The 16,168-nt window shown below is 35.8% G+C and overlaps 1 protein-coding gene and 1 long non-coding RNA gene across 5 annotated transcripts in view; both read right to left on the bottom strand.

Annotated features, from left to right (window-relative positions):
• LOC145720742 (uncharacterized) overlaps positions 1-16,168 on the bottom strand; it is a 440,998-nt gene that overhangs the window by 399,547 nt on the left and 25,283 nt on the right. The gene's annotated exons all lie outside the window — the stretch shown is intronic.
• The window catches only part of ICA1L (islet cell autoantigen 1 like), a 61,311-nt gene that overhangs the window by 29,862 nt on the left and 15,281 nt on the right, over positions 1-16,168 (bottom strand). For all 4 annotated transcript variants that reach the window (XM_081815364.1, XM_081815362.1, XM_081815365.1 and 1 more), the window contains exons 3-8: positions 10,076-10,244; positions 7,578-7,650; positions 6,185-6,308; positions 4,204-4,402; positions 2,326-2,451; positions 854-952 (exon numbers count right to left, since the gene is read on the bottom strand). In XM_081815364.1, the coding sequence (XP_081671490.1) occupies positions 854-952; positions 2,326-2,451; positions 4,204-4,402; positions 6,185-6,308; positions 7,578-7,650; positions 10,076-10,244 (790 nt within the window). The remainder of the gene's footprint in view (positions 1-853; positions 953-2,325; positions 2,452-4,203; positions 4,403-6,184; positions 6,309-7,577; positions 7,651-10,075; positions 10,245-16,168) is intronic.

Raw genomic sequence — 16,168 nt, 5'->3', positions numbered from 1 at the left:
CTGGGTGGCTCAGTTGGTTAAGCGACTGCCTTCGGCTCAGGTCATGATCCTGGAGTCCCGGGATCGAGTCCCGCATCGGGCTCCCTGCTCAGCAGGGAGTCTGCTTCTCCCTCTGACCCTCCTCCCTCTCATGCTCTCTGTCTCTCATTCTCTCTGTCTCAAATAAATAAATAAAAAATCTTTAAAAAAAAAAAAAAAAAAAGGCAGAATGATAAGTTCAAAGGCACTGAAACCTAGCCTACCCAAATTAGAGAAATGATTACCATGGTGTGACTCTGCTAGATAAGCCATATGCAAAGGCTGACAGGAAGATATGCAAATGTTAAAAACCTGAGAGTACCTTTTACATGTAGGCATTACAGAAAGAGCTGATCTAATACAATACAGTAGTCTCTTAAGCTGGAATCACCCATGATTTTTGCACCTTGAATCACATCTACAACATGAGTATAAAAGTAAAGCAAGGAAATTTTTAACTTCTAAAACTGTCAGGTAGGTAGGTACTCTGGTTGTTTTTGAAAACCAATTTTCCATTGCTTGTTCCTCCGAAGCTTTGCTTTCCCATAACTTTTTCTTATCTCGTTTGCATTTTAATTTTCTTTTCTCTTGCTCGCTCTTTTACTCCCCGCCAACCCCACCCAATATCTTGAGCCCACCAGCAGTATTCTCATATTTGTTTAGTGTTGCTGGTAGCACTTGGAATCAGGGAAGTACAGAAAAATGACTGGTTGAAGGAATGTAGAAAAATGTTTCCCAATATTTTGTAAATTCAAAGTTAGGCTTAGTACAAAGTAGTTTCAATATCCAAATAAAGTATAATATATCTAACAAAAGAGCATGGAAAGAAATGTACCTTGAGAGCTACAAAATCATATGGATGGAAGCCAGTACAGGCCCCATGGATCTGGGACATCAATCGGGCTGTTTTCTCCCAGAATCCAAGCAGTGTCCTCTGCAGAAAAAGAAAGGTTGTCACTACAGTTATGATTTTTTTCCCTGCTGTTTTTCCTCACTAGTGTAGGTAGATGAATGGTTGCTGAATAATAAGCAGTAGGAAGTAAAATCAATTTCCAAGTTTGAGGAACCAGAAAGCATTGTAAATAGTAATTCTGCATAAGAACTGGCATCTATCAGCATATATATATGCCTATCTGTATACAGCACTGGAATGTACACTGGAGTCAGCCAGAGAGTAATGCTAGTAGATTAGAACACCTTCTGAAGAGTCCAAAAGAGAAATGTTAAAAGCACAAAAATACCATATTTATATTAGGGGTATATATGTAGATCTTTATGTTGGTAAGCATATATAAACCTTTATTAATTGGGAAAAATAGTATGTACCACTAACTTTAGTCTTTCATTTAGGGCACAAGAAAGACCAAAAAAAAAAAAAAATGTGTTCTCAAGCCAACTCAAGTAATTGGACACTTCCCTTGGTGCTTCAAAGTTTGTATTCAAAGTGGGCTGAGTGGAGAGAATAAAGGAGAACTGAACTAACAGCTATTGTGTTTCAGGTGTATGCTACATGGGTTTGCAGGTACTTTTATTTTTAAGTGCATCCTTTCTTGACTCCTGAATTCCACAGGACTGAACCAAAGCAGGTAGATTTCCTACAAGGCCCAGTGAATGTCCATTCCCTTTAGTTTATTATTCTTATCTTATGTAAATACAGTTGATTCTGTTTTGCCATTCACAAATACATGTTAAAATCAGTCACTGCTACTAATTAACATCTGCCTTACTCACTGCATGCTGTTTATGTGTGATTTGGGGTAGCAGAAGCACAGGTGAGACCGCTGAGGTTAAAGTGGTGGGAGACGGCGACTTGGCAGAACGAAAACATGGGACCCAGCATGAGAAAACTTAAGTTTTTAGCCCAACACTGTCATTTACTTTAATTCTCCTAGGTTTCATTTCCCTGAGCTACAAAATGACAGAAACGGTTTAAACTACTGGGCCACAGCATCTTTGCTTCAAATGAAACTGTGTGTAGAAGTTCAAAGTGGAGTAGTTCTGGGTGAACCAGGGTTAGTGAGCTGTGAATTCTGCCTCAACACCCCCCACTCAAACCTAGATGGCCCCAAAGTCTCCCTCTCCTAGGACACCAAGGAGAATAACATGAAGATACAGGACTAGGCAATCCCGAAGGTCTTTTTCAGTCTAGAATTCTATGATTCTCTGACTGTCACAACCTCAATAAATCCATTTTCAAAGTCAAAGGAATCTGATTATGCAATTTTTAACACCCTTTAGACAACTTTTAAAAAGGAATCTCACCACTCATCTTTACTGCAAGGACATGCTGACCATGGAGGTGGGTACCTGGTAGGTAGTGAGGGAGTGAGATAACATATTGCAGCGACTAGCTCCAAGTAAATCCACTTTCTGACAAACATCCATCTTTAACTTGTCAAAAGAAGCTTTGCTATTTCTCACTTGGATCTGTACCTGCAACCACAATAATATTTATTATTATTACTGATAATACAGACATACCATACAGGCTCATGATACATATTTTCAGACAAATGAAATTGTAATAAAGAAGACGAATTCTCTTTCCTTGTATTATTATTTCATGATTAATGGTAAAGATTTTGGCTATTTTTAGTAATTGTAGGAGATTCTTTCTAGCAGATATCTTTATGCTGAGAAAGTATGCAGTGATAAATGGAAAGTATATAGTTAAGAAGAAAAAACCCCACAGATTCCAAATAAAAAGAAATATCCAAAACCACTGATGGGTAATATTTAGCTAATAGAAGAATGAATGGAAAGGGGACATAGTTAAAGTGTTGAGAAGCAGTAATAATAATTCTGAATCATGGAGATACATTTATAAATTTAAATATAGGTCTATCATATTTCTTACACTTAAGGTAAGTCATATGTCACCAAGTGGCATGAATATTCAACTTTTAAATATACTTATTCAGTCATTCAACAAGTATTTATAAGGTATCTATTATGTGCCAGGTACCGGGATATTGTGGTGAAGAAAACAATGTTCTTTCCCACCATCCCTGAGTGGGGAGGCACAGGAAAAAACAGTAGTAAATAAATACATAAGATAATCTCAAGTTGCAAATATAACATATAAGTGAAAAGAAATGACTGCTTTTGGTAAGATGATCAGGAAGCCTTTGATGAGCTCATGCAAGATGTTTGAACTGGGACAGAAAGATGATAAGTGAGCCATGCCAGGATTCTGAGAAGAGCATTCCAGGCTCAGGGAAAAGCAAGGACAAAAGTCCTGGGCGTGGGAGGTGGGTGAAGAGCTTCATATGTTTGCAGAACAATACGGAATAGGCTAGAACATATTCCTTCCTGGGGCACGGAAAGGGCTAGAGTATAGGAAGTGCAAGATGTGGCTGCACAGGGACCAGAAACCAGACTGTGCAGGGCCATCTGGGTCCAGATAAGTTTAGAATCCATTCTTTTTTTATTAAAATTTAGGTGAAATTCAGATAATATAAACTTAACCATTTAAAAAATATATAATTCAGTGACATTAGTGTATTCACAGTGTTGTCTGACAACTCCCTTGGATTGTATTCTAATTGTCATGGACTATAAAGGGGAAAGAATAACAGGTTTCTGTGGCCTATACGGCTGGTAGAGAGGCTCCATCAATAAATATGATTTGTATTATATGTACTCTAAATATTTATGAAGTGAAAGAGTGAATTTTATTATTTATATATTGTAAATTTAGGGGATACAATTCATAAGTAGTTTATTTAGCAAAAACATAAGTCCATACATACTTTAAAGGTCTGTGGTCAAACTGTGTATTGTAGCAAAAGAAGAATCTGATAATCTTCACTTTTTCTTATAATAATCGAGTTACCTGAATTTTTACTTAAATTATTTTTTCCTCACTAATAAATTATTTTCCCCTCCTGCAAACAAATCCCAGAGGCCAGGGAAACAACATTTAAAGGGTAGTGACAGCTACTGTGAGAGGGATTAAAAAAAAAAAAATTAATAGAAAAGGTTGATGGGGTGGGGATGTCACTCAAAGAATTAAAAAAAAAAGTGTAATAACCTTTTGTACTTCAAAGATCTCCAAGCAACCAAGAATTTATAATATAATGTGTTTCAAAAATAGCCTGATATTTTATGATCTTGATTCAATTATTCTGTATAAGTTCAATAGGTTTATATATCAAGAAAAGGAAAGGGAAGGGATTTTCATACTTTTCTGAACTTTTCCATTTGTTTTAGGGTGTCTGGGTCCAGTTCTTGGGACACATCCTTCATCCACAGCAGGGCTCCTCTGTATTCTGTGCGCGCTTGTTCCATACGATTGATGGTCATCAAGGTATCAGATACCGCCCTTTGACTGAATGTTTCTACTTCTTGCTTAAGACGAGACAGAGGAGTATACAGGGCCAATCTAATGGCAGAGAGGTAAAAACCAGAGGGATGTACATCCCATAAACAAAACAAAATAAAAACAAAGGTTTAAAACCATAAAGCATATCTGCTGTCAAGATAAGTCTAGGGGCGCCTGGGTGGCTCAGTCATTAAGCGTCTGCCTTCGGCTCAGGTCATGATCCCAGGCTCCTGGGATCGAGCCCCGCACCGGGCTCTCTGCTCAGCAGGGAGCCTGTTTCTCCCTCTCCCACTCCCCCTGCTTGTGTTCCCTCTCTCGCTGTGTCTCTCTCTGTCAAATAAATAAATCTTAAAAAAAAAAAAAAAAAGATGAGTCTATAAAATAGGAAATTATTAAGATGCCTAAGGAACTTTAGAAAGCAAATAAAGATCATATAGCCAACTTTGAATTGCTAATAATGATGTGTCTATCTCTCTCCCTTTTCTTATTTTAAGAAATATATTATTTTTGCAACATTTTGGATGTTAATCCATGTATAAATAACCTGCCAAGTAAATCTGCCATTTAGAAAAGAGTTCCATGGGTAAAAGAGACCCTGTATTCACAAAGCATAATCCCATAAATAGAAAGCCTTTCATGTGACAAATTGAGGTAAAACCTAAGCATAGAAAAGCAGATAAAATGCTAGAAGAACTAATGAGTGTTGAGTTCTCAGCAGCTGAGGATGAGGACAAAAAAATCAAGAATTTAAGAAACAAATCAAACCCAGCTCCTCTAAGTCTGCGTTTTTGACTTAGTGGCACTGAAGGGCCTTGTATTGAGTGTTCCTTAATGATGGGCTTTTGCACTGATGTGGTGTTTCAGAATAAAGCCACTTAATTTATACATTGTCATTACAGGTCTGATAAGACCTGTTTTTATTTTTCTTCTGAAAATGCAAAGATTTTGGCTGTATTTAGTAAATGTAGGAGATTCTTTGCAACATGTATCTTTATCTTAAAAATCTGTAAAAGTGATAAATGCCAAATAATTAAGAAAAAATGCTCTCTGCTTAAAAAGAAGAAAAGCTCTAGGGGTGCCTGGGTGGCTCAGTCGTTAAGCGTCTGCCTTCAGCTCAGGTCATGGTCCCAGGGTCCTGGGATCGAGCCCCGCATCGGGCTCCCTGCTTGGTGGGAAACCTGCTTCTCCATCTCCCATTCCCCCTGCTTGTGTTCCCTCTCTCGCTGTGTCTCTCTCTGTCAAATAAATAAATAAAATCTTTAAAAAAAAAAAAAAGAAGAAAAGTTCTAATGTACTCCTAGATAGTACAGTATCCAAAAAAAGAAAGAAAATAATTAAAATATACATATTTTTATATGTATGTACCTGTTATATTAGACCATATAAGAAATTTAAATGTAGGCTTAAAGCCTATTTCTAGGAATTAAGCAACCTACAATGTCCATTTTTAAGTAATTCTTTTACATACAAAATAAATAAGAGTTAGGCATCAAAACAATTATATGGTGTAATATATCTCTCTTTTAACCCTATACTGGAATGATCAGTAATCTTTACAGATATTAGAAACATAGGTCAAGGGGCGCCTGGGTGGCTCAGTCATTAAGCGTCTGCCTTCGGCTCAGGTCATGATCCCAGGCTCCTGGATCGAGCCCCGCATCGGGCTCCCTGCTCGGCGGGAAGCCTGCTTCTCCCTCTCCCACTCCCCCTGCTTGTGTTCCCTCTCTTGCTGTGTCTCTCTCTGTCAAACAAATAAAATCTTTAAAAAAAAAAAAAAAAGAAACATAGGTCAAAACTATCATGTTGACTATAGATTTAAGGATGATGTAAAACATAGTAAACCTTTGCTTGGCTGAAGAACAGAGTGCCTTCCCAGTAGCATCCATCATTTTACCAGCTTGTGTTGTATCCCGTTCTGCTTGAAACTTCAAAAAGAGCCCCAGTTCATTTTCTTCCTCTGATATAACTAGGAAAAAATTACAGTATAGTTAATTGTTTCATTTCATCATTTGTTTAAAACACACAACTAAAACTCTCACAGCAATAATTCTCTATATGTAAGAATTACTTGGGGGAAGGAGAGGCTTATTTTAAAAATGCAAATTCCTGGGGCTCTACTTCCAGAGATTCTGATTATATAGGTCTTAGGATCTGCTTCCTCCCACCTACAAGTGCTCCAGATGGTTTTGATGTAGTGAATTCATGGACCTTGCTTTTGGGAAAGGCTGATCTTTAGTGGAAAAAAAAAAAAAAAGATTCCAAAATGACAAAACCACAAATGATGCATTAGCAATTGTGCAGACATGCATTTTAGGATCATTGCCTCTTACAAAGTATTTGTATCCTATTTAAACTTAACTTAATCTTGACTCCCACCCTGGCTCAGTATCCCAGGCCCATAGACATCCACAATTTTACTGAAACCCTAAGTTGTCATGTAGTATACTGCTACTCAGAGTGTGGTCCACTGACCAGTTCCAACCCAGAACCATTTGTTACCAGCCTGTAACAAGTACCAAAACTAAGAAGCTGTTTAGAAACTTACTAATTTGACTGAGTATTTTATTTTATATCTATTGAATCTAATAATAATAAAAAAGTGTGTTTATATTTTGCATGTCTTCTTTAATTTCATTTTTCTAGAAATCAATTTTTATTGTATATTATAAAAGTGTCAGTTTACAACAGATTGAAAGTAAAACACGGAACAAAAGTGGTCTTTGACCCCAAAGTTTTAGAAGTCTGACCCTCTAATCACAATAAGACTAATAAGGGGGGGAGCCCATAAAGTGTTCAAATTATAAGCTTAAAGTGACAAATGACTAACATCATGCCTAATTTCACCCCGGTTTACTGTTGGAAAAGCTGAAGTTAAAAACTGAAAGGGGAAGGGGTGCTGGCTGGCTCAGTCCGTAGAGTATGCGACTCTTGATCTTGGGGTCATGAGTTCAAGCCCCACGCTGGGCATAGAGCCTACTTAAAAAAACAAGCAAACACAAAACAAACTGAAAGGGAAGTCCCTCAGGACCCCTGAGGCAGCAGCAGAACTCAAACCCATTCACATGCTAGCTCCCCATTCCCACTGCTCCTCACTGTCACTTCCTTGTCATAAGGAACCATTCACAAAATAGTTCAGTGAACTATTGTTTTTACATTAAATATTTCATTCTCAAAAATGCAAGTGAATTATTTATTTTAAATGAGAATTATTGGATAGATATCTAGGATTTCATACCATTGAGTCTTAGCTGATATTTCTCAACTATCTTCAGAAGTTCAGTGCATGTCTCTTGAATGGAGTGAAAAACCTTTGAAATATAAATTTTATTAGGACAATCTAAAGAACCACAAACAAATATAACATATCTGTTATAAGCACTTCAAAAGCACAACATTTTCTTATAAGTGTTGTCTGTTTTCCTTGACTTTGATGTACTTCAGTATTGGTTTTATCTTTGATACAGAAAATTTAGATTCCCCCATTTAGATTCCCCCCATGCGGGTTGGAAAAAATGGTGATAAATACATGGGGACTAATAAAAATTCATAACTGTGGAGTTTGTCCCCCCCTCAGCTCCAAACTATCTAAATAGCAAAAATGTAAATCCAATATAAACTGTATCAAATATTGCCAATTACAGATGAAAATAGTATAGATAACTTTAGAAAATGTTAACTCTCGATCTGGCTTTTCTACAGTATTTTAAGCATAACATGTGAGTGAATTACCAAAAAAATTAAGTAATGTATTACAACATCAAAAATAAATTACTTTTGGATTGTTTTTGTTTGAAATTTTCCCTTCATTACTACTGTTGCTAATAGCTAACAGAAAAATAAAACATCCAGTAGACACCCATTTCAAAGTAAGCACATGAAAATTTGAGATTTGGACATATTATACACATGAGGTAACTCTTCACACACATCTAAAAATTTAGGTTTTCCCAGGGAAATGAGGTGGCATAGATTTTAGGGTATAGCCTTCTTCCCACAAAGTCCTCTGCTGAAGAATTGTTACAAGACTTTAGTTCAAAAAGACCTTGGCACTGTAGCATAGTATTAGGCACTAACCCTTTGAGTATCAAATAAATTTCCAATACCACCACTGAGCCTGAGTATTCCCTCTCTGAAACAGTTTTGTTATTATTCTGATGTGATCAGACCTAAGGAAGATCATTGATAGACACTAAAATCTAAATGGAGGAGCAACCATCAACTTTTCACATTAAGTTTAGGTATGTTTGAAATGAATTTGGTATATGGACTTGGCAATTTAAAAAGCTGCTTTAAAATCATATGGAAGACTAGTAAAAGATATAAAAATGATTGTTCTACTAAGATGAAATGGTTATAGTTGGTTTTTCCCCCATGGGTCTTTGAAAGATTGATATATAATTGCTTTTTATTTTTACAATGAAAGTTTTTTAACCTTAACTATTTTACAATGACAGTTTTTTAACTGAGGGAAAAATTTGTGTTATTACAAAATTGTAATATATTTAAAGCATACAACATGATGATTTAAGTATACATAAAATGAAAATTTTTCTCATTCTTAAAAAATATACTACAAATGCGGGAAAAAGTACTTGGGTGATTTCAAATATTTGTCTAATGGACAAAAATATAAAATAGGTCACACAGATTACCTAACAATGTAAAAGACAGGAAAATTTACTTCTGTGGGAATACACATGGAAACAGTAAACAGTTCCTTTAGCGTTAAAACATTTATTACTAATAATCAAGTCCCTTCATTTATTCCACATTTGTCATTGAATCATAAGAAGAATACTTTTCAACACAAATAGTAAAAGCTTGTTAATTTGTTATCTATTTCCATATTTGTTATGGCCATGACATAAATTTACATTTTGTAGAATAAAGATACTTAGTAGATTATGACCTGTTTAATGGGACCTATACTTTTAAGGATTGCAACAAATGATTATATTCCAAGCATAATAGAACTCCTGCTTGGAAATATTTTTAAAAGGTATCTTCAATTAGTATACATACATGGAATTAGTAAACCTGCATTTAAAAACCCAGAAATTTTTGTATATATAGGAGACAGTTTAATTACTTAAAAATGTAAAACACTTACAGGTTTAAAGTAGTTTCATGGTAATTGCTTTTTTTATTTAAAATGAAAAACACAGCCAAAAAACACATTACAAAACACTTCAATAACTCTATCCCTTAATTGTAGAAACAAAAACTCTAACATAAAAATCCTCACTCGGGGCCATTGGCTGTCTCAGTCGGTGGAGCATGTAACTCTTGATCTCAGGATTGTGAGTGTGAGCCCCACGTTGGGTGCAGAGTTTATTTAAATAAAGAAATAAACTTAAAAAAATAATAAAAAATAAAAAACCTCACTATTTGATTTCAATTAATTTCAGTGAGATATGACTTCACATAAAAGTGGTACAAAATATTACAACATGATATATAATGAGTATATGGTTTTAATTAGGAATATAATTAATTCATTAATATTTAGCTTAAAAACTAATACTTGTGCCAGAGAAATTAAATTATTCTTTCTCTAATTTATGAATACCAGTTCTGCCAATTCTCAATTTGTGAGAATTGTGACCTCCTACCTAGAAGATCTGATTGACACATGAATACAATTAAACATTCTATTATCAAATCTGCAAGTTCTTCAGTCATAGTCCCAAAGAATAACCACTTATATGCAATATAAAGAATCCTCAAATTTACCTCGAGTTTAGCATCCAGTTCAGCATCAGATGCCACCACGTGCTCATCCTCCTTTTTTCCCGTTGCTTTGATAAAGACCTGTTTAGTTTTCCAGTATTTCTTTTGCATTCTGCTAACTACTGACTGATTATCTTCTGGTCTGGGTTGTCCAAAGGAATCCATGGAGTGACTACAAGGAACAGATTAAAATTTCTTAAATTTTTTCAATAATATATATCTAGTCAGTGAGTATTTAATCCAATTGAAAAAGTGAAAAAGATACTAAATGGAATATTAATGTTAATAGCTATACATACTAATATTTGCTCTGTATGGTCTAAACTTATGCTACAACTTGCACAAGTAACAGGCAGAAAGATTAATGATATTTACGTTAATTTCAGTTACGAGACAAAGATGATAAAACTATTATAATATTGCAATAATGACTGGAAATAATTTTATTTTATTTAACCAATCTACTTACAGACATCTATTAGTTTCTAATTTTTGCTTTGTAATAATACTGCAAATGAACTTATACACACATCTTTGCATACTACTATCATTTCCTTAAAAAAGTTTGCTATAGTTATAACTGCTGTGTCAGAATACACATTTAATAAATATTCTTAGATATGCAAAGATTCAGATACATACTCTTCTTTAAAACTCAAAGAAATACTTTGGTATCTGAAAAAAAAAAACAAAAATAAAGATCTTAAGTATAGGAGAGATATGTTAGCAATAAAGATGGGGGGGTGCCTGGCTGGCTCAATCAGAAGAACACGTGACTCTTGATCCTGGGGTCATGAGTTTGAGCCCCATGTGGGGTTTAAAAAATTATAGAAAAAAAAAAAAGATGGAAATTGTAACCTGTCGATTTGAAAATTAATATCTAAGTAATTCTTAATATGGTTAACATGGCTATATAAGGAAATGCAAATGTAAAAAGTATTCCTTAAGGAGATGTAAAAAAGGAAATAATAATAATAGTTTTAAAAGCCTAAATTATTCCAATAACCGGTGGGAGGCAGGACCACAGGGAGGTACTAAAGTATGTGATTCATTCATCATTTTCAGGGGAATCAACAGATATTGATGTATTACTGTTAGTAAAGAAAAAAGTTTCGGGGGCGCCTGGGTGGCTCAGTCGTTAAGTGTCTGCCTTTGGCTCAGGTTGTGATTCCAGGGTCCTGAGATCAAGTCCCACATCAGGCTCCCTGCTCAGCGGGAGGCCTGCTTCTTCCTCTCCCACTCCCCCTGCTTGTGTTCCCTTTCTTGCTGTCTGTCAAATAAATAAAAAAAAATCTTTTAAAAAAATGAAAAAAAAAAGAAAGTTTTATTTTTTTGAAGTAATTACAAATTAAATAAAAATAGAATGTCTACTTTCTAAATTACTAGGTGCAAAACAAAAAAGCAAAAAACCAGCAAAAGCAAAAGCAGGGTAGGAAAAACAAGATTAAGAACAGTTACACTATTTAGTATGATAAATGCAAACCTCCTCTCAGATATAAACAATTTCAAACCATAAAAAACAAAAAACTATATCCAACTACACACTATTTGGAGTCTACCTCAAATAAAATGACATAGAAAGATATACACAAACAAAATTAAAGCAGGAATAGCCATATTAATATCAGACCAAGTAGGTTTAAATAAAATGTATTAAATAAAACAAAGATAAAATGTAAAATCCCCAGATGGCCACTTTCTAGACATTCTCTGAATATTCTGCTTTGGATATCCTCCTGGATTCCTAGAGTTTAGATTAGTTACCAATTAAATGCAGAACCTCTCATATGCGATGCTGGATAACGTGGCTGGACATAAATTGAGACAGAAAATAGAAAGAGAATTTAATCTTGTTACAGAGTCAAATTGGATTTGATATAATCATTATACTGTTCCAACACATAAAGAGTCTTGAGGGAAAACTTGCAGTTCATCTTTCCCACCCAATTTCTGTCTGCTTTTGGTTGCTCTTGACTGCTTCCAATTAGTTTTTCCCCCAGACTGTTATTAGCATGAGGGTCAGCCCAATTGTATGACGAACTGCTGATTTCTTCTACTAAGCTGACTGCAAGCTTAGGCCCAATCAGTTAAGAGAACAAAATTCCAGGGAGTATCAGAAGAGAACATCTTTTCCCTGCCTCGACTTCAATGCTGACAGAGCTCAAACAGTATATTCCTTGCCTCTCTCCACTCCCTCACTATCTCCTTGGTGGAGGAGAAAACGTAACTTACTGGACTAGACTTGAGAGAAATAAACTCAGTCCTCCCTTTTCTCTCTGGAAGCTATCCTGCCTGCAGAGAACACATATTACCTGGCAAGGGGAGGATAGTGGCTGGGGGGTAAATCTGCAAAAGATGAGATTTGCAATTTGTAGCTTTTTTTTTGACAAGGGTACTGCTGAATCTGATTGCCACTGGAGGTAGGTTGAATAGAAAGCAAAATTTTATTGGCTTGAGATATCAAGTTTAAGGCTGACAAACTATAGAAATTTAGGAAGGATATTCTAGAAGAGAGGGAGCCAAAGAGATGATCTCCAAAATCTGCATACAAAGTCCTCCCAAGACCTGTGCTAATCACTAAACTAACCATGAAGTGAGGGAAGGGACCCCAAGGGTGTTGGCAGAAAATAAGCAGCTGGAAACTGAAGTAACTAGTAAAGATTCAAGCTGTTATCACTACAGAGGAAACAGAGTCTGGAATCTGAGTTCAGCCAAGTCAACTGCCTTCTAGAATAAAAATTATTCTTCAGAAAAGCAAAACAGAATCCAGAATCTCTAAAACTCATCATTTAAAATGCCAAGTAACCAATCAAAAACCACTAGACATGCAAAGAACTACAAAAGTGTGACCCATACTGAAGGGGAAAAAAGCAGTCAATAAAAACAAATTCCAAAGATTTCCTGGATATTACAACAATCACACAAGTACTTTAAAGCAGCTATTATAAATATGTACAAAGACTAAAAGTAGGATATGTGCACAATAAACAGAAAAAAGTCAGAGTCTCTAGTTGCAAAGTTCAATGACTACAGTTAAAAACTAATTGGATAGACTTAAGAACAAATCAAAGATGGAAGATAAGAAGTGAAGTTGAAGATGAATCAAAAATTACATAATCTAAAAAACAACGAGAAAAAAAAAAAAGACCAAGAAGGAGGGGAGAGACAGAATGGAGAATGGGGGAAAAAAAAAAAGAAAAGAAAAGAAAAAAGAAAAAAGGAATAAAACATCCCAGATTTTGTAAATGACTTTAACTTATAGATCAATAAATACAAGGAAAACCACAAATAGGCATATCATAAATAAACTGCTTAAATCCAAAGATAAAGAGAAAATTTATCTTAAAAGCAGAGCAAAATGGCAATATTATATACAGGGCAACAAAAATACAAATGACAGGCAGTTTTTCAACAGAAACAACAAAAGCCAGACTACAACAGAGGAATATATTTAAGGTATTGAATGAAAGAAAACAAACTATCAACCCATAATCTGTATCTATCAAAACTATTCTTTAAAAATGAAAGCAAAATACATTTTAAGATAAAGAACTGAGAGAATTCATGGCTGGGGGACTTACAGAAATGCTACCAAATTTTTCAGGCTGAAGGAAAATTACAACAGTAATTTGGATCCACAGGAAATAATGAAGATAACTGGGGGTGGCTGGGTGGCTCAGTCGTTAAGCGTCTGCCTTCGCCTCAGGTCATGATCCCAGGGTCCTGGGATCGAGCCCTGCATCGGGCTCCCTGCTCAGCAGGAAGCCTGCTTCTCTGTCTCCCACTCACCCCTGCCCCGCTTGTGTTCCCTCTCTCCCTGTGTCTGTCAAATAAATGAATAAATTCTTTAAAAAAAAAAATGAAGATAACTGGAATTGGTAAATTTCTGGGTAAATATGAGTTTTTTTCTTTAATTTCTTTAAAAGTCTGGGTGCCTGAGTGTCTCAGTTGGTTAAGCAGCTGCCTTCGGCTCAGGTCATGATCTCAGAGTCCTGGGATCAAGCCCCGCCTCAGGCTCCCTGCTCAACAGGGAGTCTGCTTTTCACTCTGCCCTTCCAACCCCCTCATGTTCGCTCTCTCTCTGCAAAATAAATAATCTTTTTTTTTTTTTTTAAAGATTTTATTTATTTATTTGAGAGAGCGAGAATGAGAGAGAGAGAGAGCACATGAGAGGGGGAAGGTCAGAAGGAGAAGCAGACTCCCTGCTGAGCAGGGAGCCTGATGTGGGACTCAATCCCGGGACTCCAGGATCATGACCTGAGCTGAAGGCAGTCACTTAACCAACTGAGCCACCCAGGCACCCCAAAATAAATAATCTTTTAAAAAAATTTCTTTCAAAGTTATAGTTCAACATATGCAGACAAAAATAAAATAAGAGCTCATCTGTCAACATTCTGCCATTTAAAAAATTTTTTGGGGGGGGGCCTGGATGGCTCAGTCGTTAAGCGTCTGCCTTCAGCTCAGGTCATGGTCTGAGGGTCCTAGGATCGAGCCCTACATCGGGCTCCCTGCTCCGCGGGAAGCCTGCTTCTTCCTCTCCCACTCCCCCTGCTTGTGTTCCTTCTCTCACTGTGTCTCTCTCTGTCAAATAAATAAAATCTTTAAAAAAAAAATTTTTTTTTTTTAACTTTTTTTAAAGATTTATTCATCTTAGAGGGAAAGAGTGGAAGGGGCAGAGGGAGAGGGAGAGAGAACTACAAGCAGACCCCACGCTGAATGCATGATGGGGGGGGTCTCGATCCCAGGACCCCAAGATCATGACCTGAGCTGAAACCAAGAGTCAGACACTTAACCGACTGCACCACCCAGGTACCCCAATATTCTGCCATTTTTATATCATTTATACTTTCACCTACTCCCTACCACTTCATTCTATCATCATCAATACATGGTTCTTTTTGGTAATATTTACATACATTGAAGTGTACAACTTTTAGCTGTGTACTTCTGACAAATGGATATTATGGTATAGAACATTTCCAAGGCCCCAGAAAGTACCCTTGTATCCTTTCTCAGCCAATGCTTAGCCTATAAGAAATATTAACTGTTGTGATTTTTTTCACCTTAGTTTTTCTTTCTCTAGTGTTTTTTTTTTTTTATTATTATTGCTGAATAGTAATCCATTGTGTGAATGTAACACCAGGTTTTCATTTTTTAATACTGTAAATAAAGCTGCTATGAACGTGGCTATACAAGTCTTCTTGTGGACAAATGTTTTTTTCTTTTGGATAAAGACATAGAAAAGGATTCTGTCAAATAATTGGCATATACTTAACTTTATAAGAAATTGCCTTTTTACATTCCCATTAGCAATGTATGAAAGTCCCAATTGTTCCACATCCTCACTCACATGTAATGTTAGCAGTCTTACTAGTTTTATCTGTTCTAGTCATTGTGTAGAGGTATTTCCTTATGGTTTTAATGTGAATTTTACTGATGACTGATGATGATGAGCACTTTTTCATGTGTTAATTGGCCATTTGTATACACTCCATTGTTAAGTATTTGTCTTTGCCCATTTTTAAATTGAGTTATCTTTTTTACTATTAAGTTGTACAGCTCTGGGATTTAGATAGGAGTGGCAATGAACCTACAGAGGTATTTGTGGAGGACTGGAATCTTAACAATACTGAGTCTTTCAATGCAAAAATGATAATATGCATCTCCATTTATTTAGGTCTTCTTTAATTTCACTCAGTAGTGCTCTGGAGTTTTTAATATAGAGGCACTGCACATCTTTTGTTTAATCCTAAGTATTTTGTGTTTATTGATGTATATTCTACTGTGTATTTTACTACACCAAATTCCACATTTTTCTCAATGTTCTCATTACTTGAAATGTTTGAGTCTCTGAGGGGACCCAATAAATGGCATCCCTTTTCTCTGCATTAGGTCTAAACAAGTTAATAAATAAATAATATAAGGTGTAGTAGCTGAAGGCCAAAATCCCATTTTTTGTTACTAACAGTGGCAAAGTTTGTGGATATAGCTTAGTGTGAGATCTAAATGGTCCTCCTCACTGAGCATCAGGACTAAATAAATTTGTCAGCCAGTCAGAGGTAACTGGATTAGGGCAGGTTTTCCCATATGGGAAGA

The sequence above is a fragment of the Leptonychotes weddellii genome, chromosome 3 (assembly GCF_054177405.1).
Source record: "Leptonychotes weddellii isolate Sample4059 chromosome 3, ASM5417740v2, whole genome shotgun sequence".
NCBI classification, from domain to species: domain Eukaryota; kingdom Metazoa; phylum Chordata; class Mammalia; order Carnivora; family Phocidae; genus Leptonychotes; species Leptonychotes weddellii.
The sequence above is the reverse complement of the archived record's forward strand: the minus strand, read 5'-3'. Positions and strand labels throughout refer to the sequence as shown.